The 15,859-nt window shown below is 44.0% G+C and overlaps 1 protein-coding gene across 4 annotated transcripts in view; it reads left to right on the top strand.

Moving 5' to 3' along the window:
* The window catches only part of nrcama (neuronal cell adhesion molecule a), a 56,729-nt gene that overhangs the window by 35,562 nt on the left and 5,308 nt on the right, over positions 1-15,859 (top strand). Inside the window, exons 3-31 of one of the 4 annotated variants that reach the window (XM_084345392.1) lie at positions 2,792-2,963; positions 3,408-3,425; positions 3,805-3,910; positions 4,308-4,501; positions 4,691-4,813; positions 5,006-5,176; positions 6,881-6,992; positions 7,349-7,533; positions 7,800-7,931; positions 8,104-8,247; positions 8,335-8,446; positions 8,545-8,711; positions 8,848-8,995; positions 9,090-9,214; positions 9,383-9,412; positions 9,935-10,036; positions 10,334-10,531; positions 10,623-10,693; positions 10,801-11,026; positions 11,222-11,337; positions 11,518-11,725; positions 11,929-12,051; positions 12,193-12,369; positions 12,547-12,579; positions 13,216-13,281; positions 14,156-14,278; positions 14,382-14,537; positions 14,919-15,050; positions 15,132-15,210. In XM_084345392.1, the coding sequence (XP_084201518.1) occupies positions 2,870-2,963; positions 3,408-3,425; positions 3,805-3,910; positions 4,308-4,501; positions 4,691-4,813; positions 5,006-5,176; positions 6,881-6,992; positions 7,349-7,533; positions 7,800-7,931; positions 8,104-8,247; positions 8,335-8,446; positions 8,545-8,711; positions 8,848-8,995; positions 9,090-9,214; positions 9,383-9,412; positions 9,935-10,036; positions 10,334-10,531; positions 10,623-10,693; positions 10,801-11,026; positions 11,222-11,337; positions 11,518-11,725; positions 11,929-12,051; positions 12,193-12,369; positions 12,547-12,579; positions 13,216-13,281; positions 14,156-14,278; positions 14,382-14,537; positions 14,919-15,050; positions 15,132-15,210 (3,671 nt within the window). In that variant the 5' untranslated portion in view covers positions 2,792-2,869. Of the gene's footprint in view, positions 1-2,791; positions 2,964-3,407; positions 3,426-3,804; positions 3,911-4,307; positions 4,502-4,690; positions 4,814-5,005; positions 5,177-6,880; positions 6,993-7,348; positions 7,534-7,799; positions 7,932-8,103; positions 8,248-8,334; positions 8,447-8,544; positions 8,712-8,847; positions 8,996-9,089; positions 9,215-9,382; positions 9,413-9,934; positions 10,037-10,333; positions 10,532-10,622; positions 10,694-10,800; positions 11,027-11,221; positions 11,338-11,517; positions 11,726-11,928; positions 12,052-12,192; positions 12,370-12,546; positions 12,580-13,215; positions 13,282-14,155; positions 14,279-14,381; positions 14,538-14,918; positions 15,051-15,131; positions 15,211-15,859 lie in introns of those variants that run through there. The other 3 variants (XM_084345395.1, XM_084345393.1, XM_084345394.1) reach the window with 3 other exon arrangements.

The following is a 15,859-nucleotide window of genomic DNA, read 5'->3' as shown; positions in this document are numbered from 1 at the left end:
GCTGACATTTGCACGTGGCAGACAATTTTATGTATGTGTGTGTCAGTTGTGTGTTTGTGCTCGGGGAGTCATCTGTGTTGTCTAGTAATATTTTTATTCATACCCCCCGGGCAGTTAATCTCTATCTGAATCTCTGGAGACGTGACCCAGGCCAGACATAAAAACAGACGGACGCACAGGAAAAGAACAGCTGACAACGTGAAGAGTTATATTTCCATGTCAGGGGATTTTATTTTAACAAAATTAATTGGTTTATGTATAAGATAAACAGCTTATTTGTGTTGTCGAGTATTTTGACATTTGATACTACTGTCGTATCTGCCGCTGACTTGCTAACGTGACAAGCTAGCAAGCATTTTACAATGTCAGCTAATAACCCTACTTCTACAATTTACAGAATGGACTCATCCGTGGCGTTAAACCCAAAAGCCTCCTCACAATAAGGCATACGTACAAGGGTATGAACGATTATGCTCTATAAGCATAAAAATAGACCAGTGTTCTATTAAATTTTGATAATGTGTGGCACTTGTATACAGAAATGTGTCATACAGTGTCAATATTTTGCTAAATTGAACTACTTTTATACAGGAAACGACTCTGACTTCACTTCGGGGTCTTGAGCAGCAGCTGGTGGTTGCTCAGTAACTTTATGTGGCTCATGATATTAATTACGATAAAAACTGAAGACACAATCCCAAAAATGGAAGCAGATTTTTTGTTTTTTCAAATATTCATGCTATCGTATTCCTCAAAACTACAGATTGGGCCCAATTCTATAGCAGAACAGCAGAGATGTAATTGATGCAACGTTTCATTGTTCACACTCTTCCCTCAGGCCACAGAGTTTCTCTTCCCTTCCTCTGTTCTTTCTTGAATGTCTTCTTCGATTTGACCCATTTGCACATTCTATTCAGCAATTTCCGTCATCCATATCCCCCTTTTCTCTTTGCCGCTCATTACCTTTAAGACAAAAGTCCCACTTATAAGCAGCCGTGCCAGGTGAATGGGCTCCTCTGTCTCTCTGGGAGAAAATGGCCTGGGGTCCATCGAGGCTTAATATGGCCACTGTCGCTGTGGGTGGGGGGGAGGCCATTTCTGCTGCAGCGGCATGGGGCATTATTGTAATTAATCTGAAGATAGGTCATTACATTTGCATGATATGGCATCGGCTTTTTCGCAACGAGATTAGAAGATTTAGCATGCGTGGCCTGCATCTAATGCACTGAGCGCGGCCTCCCTTTCCCGCTCTCTGTTGTGTTCCCTTACGATTAACTCACGAGAGCGATATCCAATAGGACGTGTCGGCGTAATTAGCTGTGTCCTGGGGTTGTATTAGCTCACACACTCTGCCTAGCTCAGCTGGATAAAATGTGACAAACTCCTTTCTGTGTGTGTGTGTTCATTACCGTACTCTCCCCTATATGTCATCGGACATGCTTCCTCTCCATCCACCTTCGGATGCCTCGTCTGCGTTTTTGTGCACGTGTGTGTGCTGTGCCTGTGTATCCACATGTGTTGTGCGTCGATATATGTGCATAAATAGTCATGAATAATAAAGATGACAGGATGGAAGGAGCCATTACCTGACAGCAGCTGCTCCATCCCGGCCTCCTGACAGGAGTCACTGTCACCCTTTGGCGACTTTGATCCAACCAACTCATGCAAATGTGAAAAAATGCCAGTTTCAACAAATCATTCGGCAAAGCGCAGAGAATGACTCCAGTTTGAATAATGCGCTGGTTGATCGAAGAATTTTGAATAAAATAAACGTTAATAATAGTGGCGCTGGAATGTTGCGGACATTTATTGTTCATTCATCAAACACAGTATATGAGGATGGGTATCTTGATGCCGCTGCCGCAGTGATATAACGCCAATTTGCTAATAAATTAATATCGGCTAATGCACATGGGACAGAGGCAAACAAACTGCAAGACAAAGGACGTGAGAGAGAAAACACACACACATAATTCCCTGCTCCCGGTGGTGCAGCTTTACGAGAGCCCATTAATGCCAACATGCTTCTGTGACGGCTCCGCGTACCAATCTGTGTTATCATGGACGACGCAACAGCAGCTAGTTAGCGCTTGTGGGTCTGCACTCATGTGCAACTTGATCCGTATGACACACTGACAGGGAAGGGTGCATTCACCGATGTGGCGCGTTTGTGCATGCATGTGCCAGTCTAGTGCGCGGCTATATCTGATTGTTCCGGCCGAGCGCACTCACATGCCATATGTTTACAGGCAAACACGTGGTCGGCGGGGGCATCTCAGCGGAGCACGTTGGATGTCGTCGTAATCCGTGGTTATCTTGTCTTGAGAGCGCAGTAAGCTCCAAGTGCTATCTTGAATTGCCAGAGAAGGTAAATAACAGCGCGTACGACTGACAAGAGCAGGATTGATACTTACAGTGTTTAAGTTACAAGGGACTGAAATCAAGTTTGTTTTGACTTTTCCTCCTGATAAAGTCGGCAGGATGATGGCGATGCAACGGGCGGGCCACTTGTCATCGGCGACGTGCACGCCCTTGTTTGGACGTTGAGCTGCGAGAAAGTTTCCATTGTGTACATGCATATCTCATTTTAATGGAGTAATCTTATATACATTTCACATTCTGAGACGTCTCTGCGTACGTATGTCCGAGCACATTTCTCATTTTGATTTTATGAAACGTGTTGAGACCCATTTTGATCATCACGTAGTCTAAATAAACCCACGAAACATAACATTTCAGTGACCGTGTCGTCATCCTTTCTTCTTCTTTCTTTTTTTGTACCTCTCTGTAGAGTGGATCCAGTCTTTGTCACCACCCTGATTGTGTCGCTGAACTTGGACAAGAGGTTGTCATCGTGACGCACCCAACCATGGACAGGAACAGGAAGTGGGTGCCGGGCCTCGGGGCTGTGCTATTGATACTATTGAGTCACGTGACCTCAGCGCTGGAAGTGCCTCTTGATCGTAAGTGCTGTCCTAATCAATATCACATTTTATTACCAAATAAAAAAAGAATAATAATTCTGTCCTAAATTCTTTTATATTGTGGGGAATAATGAAGAAGCAGTTTACTGGTTCTCTTGTGTTTCAGCTTTGCATGTTTCAGCATGGAATCAAGTTTTCAGTCAGGAAATGCAATACAATCTCTGAAAAACTCTTTTTATCACACATCCTGTGTGAAATTTCAATGTCTTCAACTACTTTTCTTGCATCTTTTGCACCTGCCTGATTAAACTGAAGCTAAAGAAGTATTCACAAAGAAGGCGGGAATCCTCGGCAGGCTCATAAGATGCTTAAAAAGTACTTGCAGCTGTTTCACCTGAACCTGTGCTTTTACTCCTTGCAAAAACTAACACCTTTCCTCAATATTCTATCACTGTGGTACGGCGTGTCGCGCTGGACAAAAAGCTAAAGTACTGGAAGGATGTAAGTTGCCACGAACACTGCTGTGACTTCTAGAGTTTTTGCTTTTAAAAACCTATTTTCTAATATGATTTTGTGTGGATTCTAGCAAATGTTAGACGTGCATGCGGTTATGTCAACACTGCATTGACTGTGTGAAGTGACTTGCTTGTTTTGGAGTGGTTGAGTGTTAGTTCACATACCGGTAAGTTGTTATTGGATCAGATGGCTTGTCGTGGCTTTTGTTTGCAGCTCCAGATGGTGTTACACTTGATCGTCGAGTCTGACTGACTGCTTCCTGCATGTTGCTTGCACATCCTCGATCCTATAACCCCTCCACGTGCTCACATGTGTACATGTTATTGTACGTGTCTGAACTATGCTTCTGTTCATGTGTCTCCAGTGCCCCAACCCCCCACTATAACGCTACAGTCCCCGAAGGATTACATCTTTGATCCGCGGGAGAACATCGTCATCCACTGTGAGGCCAAGGGGAAGCCTCATCCCAGGTGAGACGGTCGCTCCTCCCATCGCACTGATGCTTGTTTATCAGAGCATGTGCAACAGATAGGAAGTGTGCAGGTTACCGTTACCTGATGCTCTCACGATGAAGCACACTGATTTCCGTTCATTTTTATGCTTTTCCTGGTTTCTGGGGGCAACTTAACCCGGAGCCGTGCGGAAATATGAATCGCCGTAGCAACCGTTGTCATGGAGACCACTTGTGAAACACACCTGGCAGAGTGAATTAGACACAGTTGTTGTTGCCAGCAGCCGCTGGATCAAACTTCCGGCCATGAAATCAATGATTAGAGTCAGTCTGCATGAACGGACCACAATGCATCTCGATGGTTTGAACAAACACTAGAAAATCACAGTGACGATTGTATTTCTTGTCGATCCTAGTTTTTCCTGGACAAGAAATGGGTCCCACTTCGATGTAGAGAAAGACTCCAAAGTCCTGATGAAGCCCGGTTCAGGGACTCTGGTCATTGACATCAGCGGGGAAAAGGCGGAGGCTTATGAGGGAACGTACCAGTGCACGGCTCACAACGAGCACGGCACGGCTGTATCCAACAGGATTGTCATCAGACAGTCAAGTAAGACCAGTGACTATAGTCAATGACATCATTTCTATTGGTTTTTGTGATTTAACAGATTCTCCAAGTTCCAGCTTCCACAAAATGCTCAATCTCATCACTTTTACTGATATAAATGAATGTGATCAATACCATCATGAAGCCATGGGAAGCCTGCAGTGCCTTTGTTTGATGTTGTGTGACTCGCAGGGTCCCCCTTGTGGTCGAAGGAGAGAAATGAGGCCATCGTGGTGCAGATGGGGGTCTCCCTCGTGCTGCAGTGCCGGCCCCCTGCAGGGCTGCCCCCTCCTGTCATCTTCTGGATGGATAACAGTGAGTCGTTTGCATGCACACATATCTGCACACGTGGTTCAAGGACATAAGAATTTCACAACCAATACAACAATGGCAGACAAACAAAGAAGAAGAGAACTGATGGAAAATAGGCCCCAAGACAGCGCTGACTGATCCCAAATCAAACAAGCTTTGTCATCACGTCTGACTCTCTCTTCTCCTCCTCTTCAGATTTCCAGAAGCTGCCGCTGGATAAACGTGTGTCCCAGGCTCTGAACGGAGACTTGTACTTTTCGAATGTTCTCCCAGAAGACAGCAGGCCCGACTACATCTGCTACGCTCGCTTCCCTCACACACAAACCATCCAGCAGAAGCAGCCTATCTCAGTCACCGTGCTGGACAGTAAGTCGAGACACTGACACTTTACCACAAATTTGGACTATAAATGATAAATAGTCAATACTAATGGGAGAAAAACAATTGCTTTCATTTTAAGTAAAACATTTAAAGGTACAGTGTGTAAGAATTGGACACCTGTTAAATTCATACTCCCAACAAAAAGGGGAGAGGAAATATCACCAGTGTAACCGCTAACTGCTGCTAACTGTATTCTGTTTATACATCATAGTTGTAGCTATTGTTATCTTCTTAGCTTTGTTAGCCATGCAGCTAGTTGGGCTATTCAGGTAATGTTGATGTTTACACCTTTGGACCAATGGGAGAAAGGTTTTCAGGCCCAAGGCTAGCTGGTTAGCATGCTAACTTCAATAGATATTTCTATGGCAGTCTTTGACATAACCTCAAAACTGTTATTTCTTCACATTCTGTTGCTATTTTTAGCTAATTTTTAATGTTTTAAATTCAAATTGTTAGCCTTGGATGGATTTTGTGCTGTTCTTCCTGTTTCCTATCTCCTCCTCGCTTTTTGGAAGGCTTCTAGCAGTAATTTATGTGCAAATAGCAATGGCAATGACTTAACTGTGGTGTTATACCCATGTTTTGTGATGCATTTTCGCAAGCAAATGCATTGTGAAGTAAAGCATTTCCTGTTTTCTGTCCTAGTTTTGCATGCTTATCACTTTCTGTTGTATTTCAGTGGAAACAATGAATGAGACTGTGGCTGCTTTATACAATATCACTGATTTCTATAGTGGTGAGTGCTGCTGGTTTATTCCCATTCAACCCCACTCAGTGTAAACCCAGCCCTGGCCTAACCGTACCCAACATACACCTTTAACTCAACCTCAGTCCCCTCCTTTGTGACTATATTAACAAACTCGTCCTCAGGTTTCTCCCATTTTTATCCGATTTTGTGAAGCATTTTCTTATGCAAGTTAAAGCGTTAAGGTTAGAGTCGGACAAACCTGTAATTTTGGCCTTTAATGCAGGATGCAATGCGTAATACATGGCAGAAAAGTCCACGATCGCCTCTGTGTGCAGATAACATCAAAGCCTAAGATGGTTTGAGCGACCTTCAGAGCATGCGTCACAATAAATGTCAGCTAACTGCATCTCCCCTGGAATCATAAACACACACACTCCGACTGATCTCATGATCTGCTCGATCAAGCACACCCTCAATGATTATCCAAGATGGCCGCACACAGTATGAAGCATCGTACAGCACATTATTCTAACGTGGCACTGCCCCTTTTCCAACTTCAGAAGTACAGAAGGATCGCTCGTTAGCAAAGCGACATTAAAGATGTGTAGATCCTTCCATTAGGAACTTCAGAGGGATGTTTGTGAGATTGGGGGTTGCTGTCGACCAAGAACCCCCGTGTTGTCATAGCAACAAACTGACGGCTACTCCTCTCGGGGAGCTTCCTCGTGCTCTCTGAATCTGAAATACGAGAAAAATCGTCTACTACACTGTGTTGGGTCATCACTCACTCATTTACTATCCCTTCTATCCACTGTGATGAATCACTTCATGACTCTTCATTTGATTGTTGAGGTTTCCACCATTAATTTCCTTCAAGAGAATATAAACGGCCGTCTGAGCTCATGGTTTCACCCAACCCCTCTGGTGGTCACTGGTGGCAAGAGGAGCCTTCAAATCTAACTGTCTGGCTCTGATTTGGTCGTGTGTTCTCATGTGTTCAGACAGTCCAGAGGGGGAGCATCGCCCCGGCTTCATGACGCCTTTGGGCAACACCAGCACCAAGATGGTTCTGAGAGGGGAGACTCTGGAGCTGGAATGCATCGCTGAGGGCTTGTAAGTAGACATCTTGATGCAACGTGGACATGGCAGAAATAGGCTTTTTTTTGTATTATACAGCAATGTTCTTTGAAAGAGACTGTCAGAGTAAGTATTTGGGAACCAGTTGCTCAGTTGGTAGAGCATGTGCCTCATGTACCGGAGGCATGTGTCCTTGCTGCAGTGACTCAGGGTTAAACAAAAAAATCCAGCCTGTGGCTTTTAGCTGCATGTCATTCTCCTCTCTCATCCAGTTTATCTCAACTAACCTGTCCTATAAAGCCACAAAAAGGCCAAAAAAACATAATAATAAATTAATTAATAAATAATAATAAAATCCAAAAATAACAAAAAACATGTTGCGTCTGTGACAGGCCCACTCCAGATATCTCCTGGCAGAAGGATGGAGGAGAGCTGCCGAGCGGCAGGACGACGTTTCAGAACTTCCAGAAAACGCTCAAGATTTCTGATGTGAATGAAGCCGATGCTGGGGACTACCGCTGCACAGCCACGAACAAGCTGGGCACTGCAGACCACATCATCAAGGTCAATGTCAAAGGTATGCAGATTAACCCAGTTATATTCTTGTTTCACTTTTTGTAGTGCGATGCGGAGCGATGTTAACGTTCTTCTGCAGTGTGGGAATTGGAAAGTAAATTAATTTAAGTTTGAGTCAGCTTTAATTGACACATTTTAAATCTGACATTTACATAGATGCAAATGTTTCTGTGTCACTGTATCATGTCGCTAAAGTATGCAGACAAAGATTAATGTAAGATAAATGTCATGTGTCTTCTTTGTTTCTTTCTTTTTTTCCATCCACAGCGGCTCCTTTCTGGGTCAGCGCTCCCAGGAACCTGATCCTCGCCCCCAATGAGACCGGCATCCTGACTTGTCGAGTCAGCGGAGAGCCCAAACCGAAGATCACCTGGTTTGTCAATGGAGTCCCCATAGAGAGTGAGTAAAGTGAAACCACGAGTCCAAAACAGAACATACTACATCTACACAAACAATCCAAGGCAACTGACGGCAACAGAGAGTATGAATCAATATGCAGAGTTGTAGTGGGAATTCAACTCCCGATCCAAGCAGTGCGGTGAAGAACTTCCTGTCTCTCGTCTTGTGATAGATGCACCAGAGGACCACACTCGGAAGGTGGATGACGACACTGTGATTCTTAGCAGCGTGCAGTCGGGGTCCAGCGCCGTCTACCAGTGTAACGCATCCAATGAATTTGGTTACCTGATGGCCAACGCCTTTGTCAACGTTCTTGGTGAGTTAGGATTTTGGATATTCAGGCCAGTATGCGAGAGAGGGAAGATGCAGCGAGTGCTGATTTAGATTGTGCTTCTATCCATAGCTGAGGCACCAAGAGTGCTCACTCCACCCAACAGAGTGTACCAGGTCATCGCCAACAACCTTGCGTTGCTTCATTGTGCCTCCTTTGGCTCGCCAATACCAATCATCACATGGTAAGAGTGTGACGTTTTTGTCTTGCTACTTCCCCACCGGTATTCATGCACGCCACCATTAAAGACTAAAAAACATGTCGTTTGCTGTTCCCGTGCAGGTTCAAAGACAGTCAGACCAGCGTTAAGAATGGTGACCCTTATGTGATCCATGAGAACGGTACATTGGAGATCCATGTAGCCCAGCCGCTGAACAGTGGAAAGTACACCTGCATTGCCACCAACAACTTGGGGATCAAGGAGAACCATGTTTACCTGGAGGTTAAAGGTCAGAGAATGAGACTGGGGGTTCAACTCTTCACCTGTTTAAAGACTATAATATGGCCTCTTCAGCCATTAGGTCATGTGGCCTTCAAGAAGTTTTATTTGTTAATATGGACTCTCTTTATTTTCCCATCTTCCAGAGCCCACCCGCATCCTAAAGCAGCCAGAGTACAAGGTGGTCCAGAGAGGAATGAGCGCCGCGTTCGAGTGTAAAGTCAAACACGACCCGTCCCTCATCCCCACCATGACCTGGCTCAAAGACAACGGAGAGTTACCTGACGATGAGAGGTGCAAACGGCTTGTTCAGCACGACGTGTAAAAACTGCGGTGTCGCTCGGAGAAAAGAGAAATGCATCATCGATGTGTGATTCTCTGTCATCAGGTTCCTGGTGGACACGGACAGTCTGACCATCAAAGACGTGACGGATGGAGATGAGGGCACCTACACCTGCGTCACGAACACCACGCTGGACCAGGACTCAGCCAGCGCCATGCTGACTGTAGTAGGTACGTGTCGAGGGTCTTTGCATTGATTCAAATATTAGCAATAGTGGGTATTTGTTTTAATCTAAATCAGGTTAACATCTTCAGTGTTTTTCCTGCTTTTCCGACATTTCTACTGTCACTAACATCTAATTTCTTCTTGTACTTTACTCTTGCTTCTCGCTGTCTCAGAGGCTACTCCTACTCCAGCTATTGTCTACGGTAAACAATGTCCCTAGATGAGGATTTTTTGTAGTTGTCATCAGTTCTATTTTTTAAAAACTACAGCACCCATTTACCACAACGATTATTTTATGTTGATTGTCCTCGTTGCTTTCTTTATCTCATATTGTACCATTTGATATTCATTTAGTTTGATGTTGATGTTTTGTTTCATTGTGAAATCCCCACGCCTGTGTTTTACCCACAATGCCTTGTTGTAAAATGTTTCATTGCACCAAATAACGTCAACATGGTTGTTTCTTCACATTCTATCGATTCTTTTAGGAACTTTTTTTATGTTTTAGACTAAAATTCTTACATATTGCACCTTTAAGCAGTGATATGATATTGTTCACTTTAATAACATAACACCTTCAACTCTCTGTTAGTTTACATGTCTTCATTAAGCATTTCCATCAGAAAGAAAAGTTTCAGTTGAAACAGTAGCGAGGGCTCGCTGTAATCAATAGCAGAGAGTGAGTTTTCACTCCTGTCGTTCTGGGCTCCTCATTGTGTTTGCAGAGAAACCGGACCCACCAACTGACCTGGAACTGACTGACCAGACAGAGAGGAGCGTTCGGCTCACCTGGATCCCCGGAGACGAGCACAACAGTCCCACACAGAGTATGAAATGTCACAATGTCGCCGCTCAGTTGTTGTATATCGAACTACACCACACTTTCCCACTGCCAAATGTGAAATTAAACACCACAGTCACTGGCAACACAAACAGATTTACCAAGTCAGCATCATCTGTTGTGCAGGAAGTTCTGACACAGTTTAAGTTTCTGGGAACTTTGTAGGAATAAACAAGACGGCAACTTGATAGTCGCCATGATGACAAAAGAGCCACACATTACACGTCCTCATCAGCAACAAATGTTTGACTTCTCTGTCCTGAATCTTTTTCCTCTTCCACAGCGTTTCTGATCCAATACGAGGATCTGCTCCACGAGCCAGGAGTTTGGATCAACCTGACGGAGGTTGCTGGCACTGACACCACAGCACAGTTAAACCTGTCCCCGTACGTCTACTACTCCTTCAGAGTCATGGCTCTGAATCGCGTTGGCCTCAGCGACCCTAGCCAGTCCTCAAGCCAATACAGGACAAACCCTGCAGGTGATGAACATGGTCACTCTTGAGAAGAAAAAAAACGTGTGTAAAATATAAAGTTTTCACTGATTGAACCATCACTTTTTGGTCTTTGTAGCTCCCGATGACAATCCATCAGATGTGCAGGGAGAAGGAACAGAGCCGGGAAACTTAGTCATCTCCTGGAGAGTAAGCTATATTTTTTGTGGGATTGGAAAACATTTCACAGCAGCCAAGTTAAAGTATTTAAAAGGTGTCATTTTTCAGCAACTAACAACAACATATTCTCTGTATAGCCGCTGACAGGATTTCAGTCCAATGGGCCCGGTCTGGAGTACAAAGTACAGTGGAGACAGAAGGACGTGGATGAGGATTGGTCCTCAAAGACCGTGGCCAACGCTTCCCAGTTTGTCGTGTCTGGAACGCCGACCTACGTGCCGTACGAGATCAAGGTTCAAGCTTTGAACGATTATGGCAACGCCCCAGATCCTGAAGCAGTGACTGGATACTCTGGAGAAGACTGTGAGTGGATGAAATGTTATGTACTTATTAGAGTTAAAAAATCTTTAAAACTGTGTCAGTGTTCAAATAAACTGCCAAAACAAAGAGATACAAGTGTTAGGCAGAGGTGAATTTACATTGTTTTACTTTAGTAGCCTTTGTTAATGATTTTTAGTGGCCTGAAACTTAAATAACTCCTCTCTCGTTGCTCTGCAGTGCCTCTGTCTGCCCCTGATAGTGTGCAGATCATGGTTCACAACAGCACTCTTGCAGAAGTACACTGGGAGCCTGTGACTTTCCCTTCAGTCAGAGGAAAACTACAGGGATACAAGGTACGGCCATTTCTTTAGCACGCCTAAAACAACACACAGTTGAGCAACAGGAAAATAAAGATAAACCTCTATTTGAGTAATAATGAATTAATTCCACTGAACTGGGAACATAAAACTATGAGGACAAACAGGAGTGCAGTGCGCCAACATAAGAGTGAACCCCTCGTGTCTTTCCTCTAGGTATACTACCGTCGTGAGCGCGGCCTGCACGAGACAGAAGGGGGAGCGGAGCGGCAGGAGCAGGTTTTGACGTTCAGCGGGAATCGTAGCGAGGGACGTCTGCCGGGCCTCGAGCCTTACAGCATCTACAACATCTCCATTAGGGTCCTGAATAACAAAGGAGAAGGGCCTCCTAGCCCCAGCAAGAGATTTGAGACACCTGAGGGAGGTGTGTATCGCCTAGAGTCTCATGCATAAAGACATTTTGAGATTTTCAATTTCAAGTTCAAGTTCATACAACTTTGTCATATTTAATGTTGGGATCTACCTCCAAATATTAATTGGGTCACCAGACTTTGAATTTGATTGCACTAAATCAGCCTTTTAGTTCTTTTGAACCTCTATGACTGTGGTTGTGCTTTTGTTTTTTAGTCCCGGGGCCTCCTGCTTTTCTGACTGTCGCAAACCATGGTTTGGACTCGCTCACTCTGGAATGGGGCCCACCAACGAGAAACAATGGACGCCTCGCTGGATACATATTGAAATATCAACCACGTAAGGCCTACCAGCTTTCCCAACACTGGTACCGTTCGACACAGTATCATGCTGTGTTTCTACGAAGGACTGTTGTTCATTCAAAACTTCAGCTTTAACTCTATTCTCCTCTTCTCCCCCCTCTTCTCTGCATCTCTGCAGTCAACAAAACCAATGAACTGGGACCAGTTAAGGTCATGAACTTCCCAGCCAACGAGACCACATTTACCTTGGACAGCCTGAACTCCAGCATGCTCTACAAGTTTTACTTAAGCGCAAAGACAATCAAGGGCCCAGGCCCCACCATCACAAAGGAGGCCTTCACAGTCATGGACACAAGTGAGTTATTTAGCCGTTTGGCTTCACGAATAACAAATTACATGCACAACAGGAGGAAAAGGTCAAAGTCTTTTATCATTTAAGCGACCAAAATAAGGAGCGTAAGGGTCAGAATCACAGGCATGTACACCACATCTTATACTCCCTCTGTCTCTTTCTCTTTTCTTCTCTCTGAAGTTCGCTCTCAGCCCACTGTAGAGACGGGCAAAGGTAACCCAAGTTTGCCACTGGAAGCACCTGCATGTTATTCCTATGATCAGATATTAGAAAGAGTTTAGCATAGATGCTCTCTTTAGTTTAACTGTATATCGCTGCATGTCTGCAGGTCAGCATGTCTGAATAAATAGGGTCTAATAGTGACAAGACTTCCATGGCATCCGCAAGCAACCGCGCTTGTGTCCTCTTCTGAGAGAGTAGGTTGCACTCAATGCAACGTAGTTTAAATATAGACGTGCCTGCAGTCTTTACTTCCTGTGTTTGCTTTTGTCAAATGAACACGTTTTCATTTGACAGCTCGCGCATGACGCTTGTGAATATTTCAGTCCAGCACTAACACGTTCAAACACCTGATGATGCCCGAAACCCGATGGATTGCATATATAAGTAACTTGAGTTTGATTTAAATGATACGCATGCTGCAGTGCTGTGATTCAGAGTTGGAGGATTTTTGTATTTGAATGCTGAACTTCAGTCTGAATCTCAGGATTGAGGGGTTGCAGCATGTCCTCACTCAGCATGACAGTAGCAACTCTTCTCCGTAGAACAGAGGCTCTGCAGTTTTTTGCTGTACGCTGTCTATTGGTGGTGTGTATGTGTGTTGTCTCACTCTTTTCCGTGTCCTTTCAGGCCCCACAGAGCCCCCTCACCCAACCTCCCCCATCACTCAGTCTCCGCCTTCCCCGTTTCACAAGGGTACAAGCGCACTCCCTGTGTCACCTTCTACCTCGCCCAAATATCTGCACTTATTCTCTGCTCTGCCAAAAATGGTCCATCTCAGCGAGAGAAAGTCTTCAAAATATATGTGACGTTAATGGCTTTAATTTGTATTTCATTATATTTTCACGAGTTCAGTAAAGTCTAACTTCTAATCCAATCTTATTTTAAGAGTCCTCACTGAGATGGCCATTTTTAGCAGCTATGTTAATTAACCTGTTGCTATGTTGTGGCAGGATCTGACACTATTCTGGAGGGTTTTCTGACATATAACAAAAAACTGTGTTGCGAAACATTTTTGCTATTTGGGACAGACAGCAGACATTTTTGACTTTGGTGTATTTTCTGTCTTGATAAGTTAATTAGTAATTATTTCTTCTTGTGTGTTAAACCAAAAGTGAATTACCCGAACATAGCAGATCAGCACCAGCTTTATCCTGTGATGTTTATTTCTTTAAAATGTTACTCTGCTGGTATTTCAAAATGTTATATTTAAAGGACAGTTCACCTTAAAATCAAAGATTCATATTTTTCCTCATACCTGTATTGCGATTTATCCATCCAGGTTATTTTGGTGTGAGTTGCCAAGGTTACTGGCTGTAGAGATGTCTGCCTTCTCTTAATATAATAAAACTAGATGGCAATGGGCTTGTGGCTGGTTCCATAATAATTAAGACTGGTCAGCAACTCACACCGAAAAACAGTCTAGATGGATAAATAGCACTAAAGTTAAGAGAAATAAAAACATGTATTTTTGATTTTGGGGTGAACTGTCCCTTTAAGGTATTTTAATGAGTTGGGAAGTGACTTTTGAATTAAAGCCCTTGATGTTTTCTCTCTCTTGTGTGCTCAGTGCCACCTGTAGGCCAAGCGTTCGGCACAGTTAACACGTCTGTGTCGGAGGAGGGTGCAGTGATCAGTTGGGATTACTTTGGACACCATAAGAATGTTTATGTGGAATATATGGTAGAAAACAGTAAGGCTTCACGACCTGGTCCATAAATACATCCTTTAAATAAACATTTTTCCCCAAAGGCTCCCTGATTCTAATCCCTCTCCATCCGCTGCACCGCTTCTAGGTAAAGAGGACTGGAAAAAGGAGCTGGTAAACGGTTCACACTGGCATATGATAAAAGGTTTAAAGCCAGGGACGTCCTATAGGGTGCGCGTGGTAGCTAGGGACCCGGCTGACCCGACGGTCCACAGCACAGACGAAGTGTTGGTTGCGGTGCCAGGTGAGGCGGCATGCCTCAGCATAGATGAGATGGTCTTCGTGCTTTTATTTTCTTTATTAGCCATCTCGTTTCACCATCCCCTTTCTGTTAGAGCACCGTCTCATTATCAGACACACGGCGCCACATTCAGACGTGAATGTGCGGTAGTTAGTGTCTGATGCATGTCACTTAAAATCATTACTAAGAGGTTCATTTTTCCGCTGTTGTGGCTTTTGTTTTCCTCTTCGTCCTAAACAATCATTGCACATTAACCCATTTTTACATTTCATTTGGGTGTTTACAGCTTTTCTTCATCTCAGTGTCGCTCATCATGAAGAAAACAGATTCCACCCGTTGACGAAGTTAATGCTTAACGTTTGTTCCCATCTTCTGTGTGTTCAGCTGTCCCCAGTCGGCAGGTAGACATCGCCACCCAGGGATGGTTTATTGGGCTGATGTGTGCCATCGCTCTCCTTATCTTGGTCCTTCTCATCGTGTGCTTCATCAAGAGGAACAAGGGTGGCAAATATCCAGGTAATGTCATCGCTGTATTTTAAAGCTTGATCGACGCGTACGGATGGAAATATGAGTGAAAATAATGTGTGTATCCTGCAGTCAAAGAGAAAGAAGATGCTCACCAAGACCCGGAGATCCAGCCCATGAAGGAGGATGATGGGACGTTTGGAGAGTACAGGTGAGAGATGCTCTTCAGTTAGAAGCATACATGCGTGTTTGACGTTTCTTTTTTTCATCCGTTGTGTCCTGACTCGACTGTTTGTATGTAGAACATTTTACCAGGCTGCAGAGACACTCTCCCCACCAGACTCCATTGCCACACACTCCGTAGAGGCAAGGCAAAGATCTGCACCACTCTGTGTCGATTCCTATAACGACCAACTCACCTAATCAACAAAAGCTTTACACAATGTGTACAAACATGTCCATTTTAACAAGTAATCTAATCTCTGGCTAGCTAAGAATATTTAGCATTTTAAGATTAAAGTCTCTTCAAGATTTTAGAGGTCTATAAGTTTATATAAAGTAGTTGCTACGAAGGAATGAATGGATAAATGAATGTATTTTTGAAAACGTGGATGTCTTTGTGCTTTCCATCTGCATGCTTTGTCTCGTCTGTGTCTCAACAGAAGTGCATAAAAGACACTCATTGTGGCTCGTGAATTGCTTTTCATGTGTCCTTCCATTCTTATCTTTGTTTTTTGGCGGGTTTAGGTCTATGGAGAGGTAAGATGAGATGTGGTAAAAGCAGCATGCATGCAAGCTATGTTTTCTGACCAAATGTTTCTGACTGACAAAACTAAAAGCAAGGAGAAAGCTCGTCAACT

This window comes from Pagrus pagrus (assembly GCF_965226575.1).
Source record: "Pagrus pagrus genome assembly, chromosome: 23".
Lineage (NCBI taxonomy): Eukaryota > Metazoa > Chordata > Actinopteri > Spariformes > Sparidae > Pagrus > Pagrus pagrus.
The sequence above is the reverse complement of the archived record's forward strand: the minus strand, read 5'-3'. Positions and strand labels throughout refer to the sequence as shown.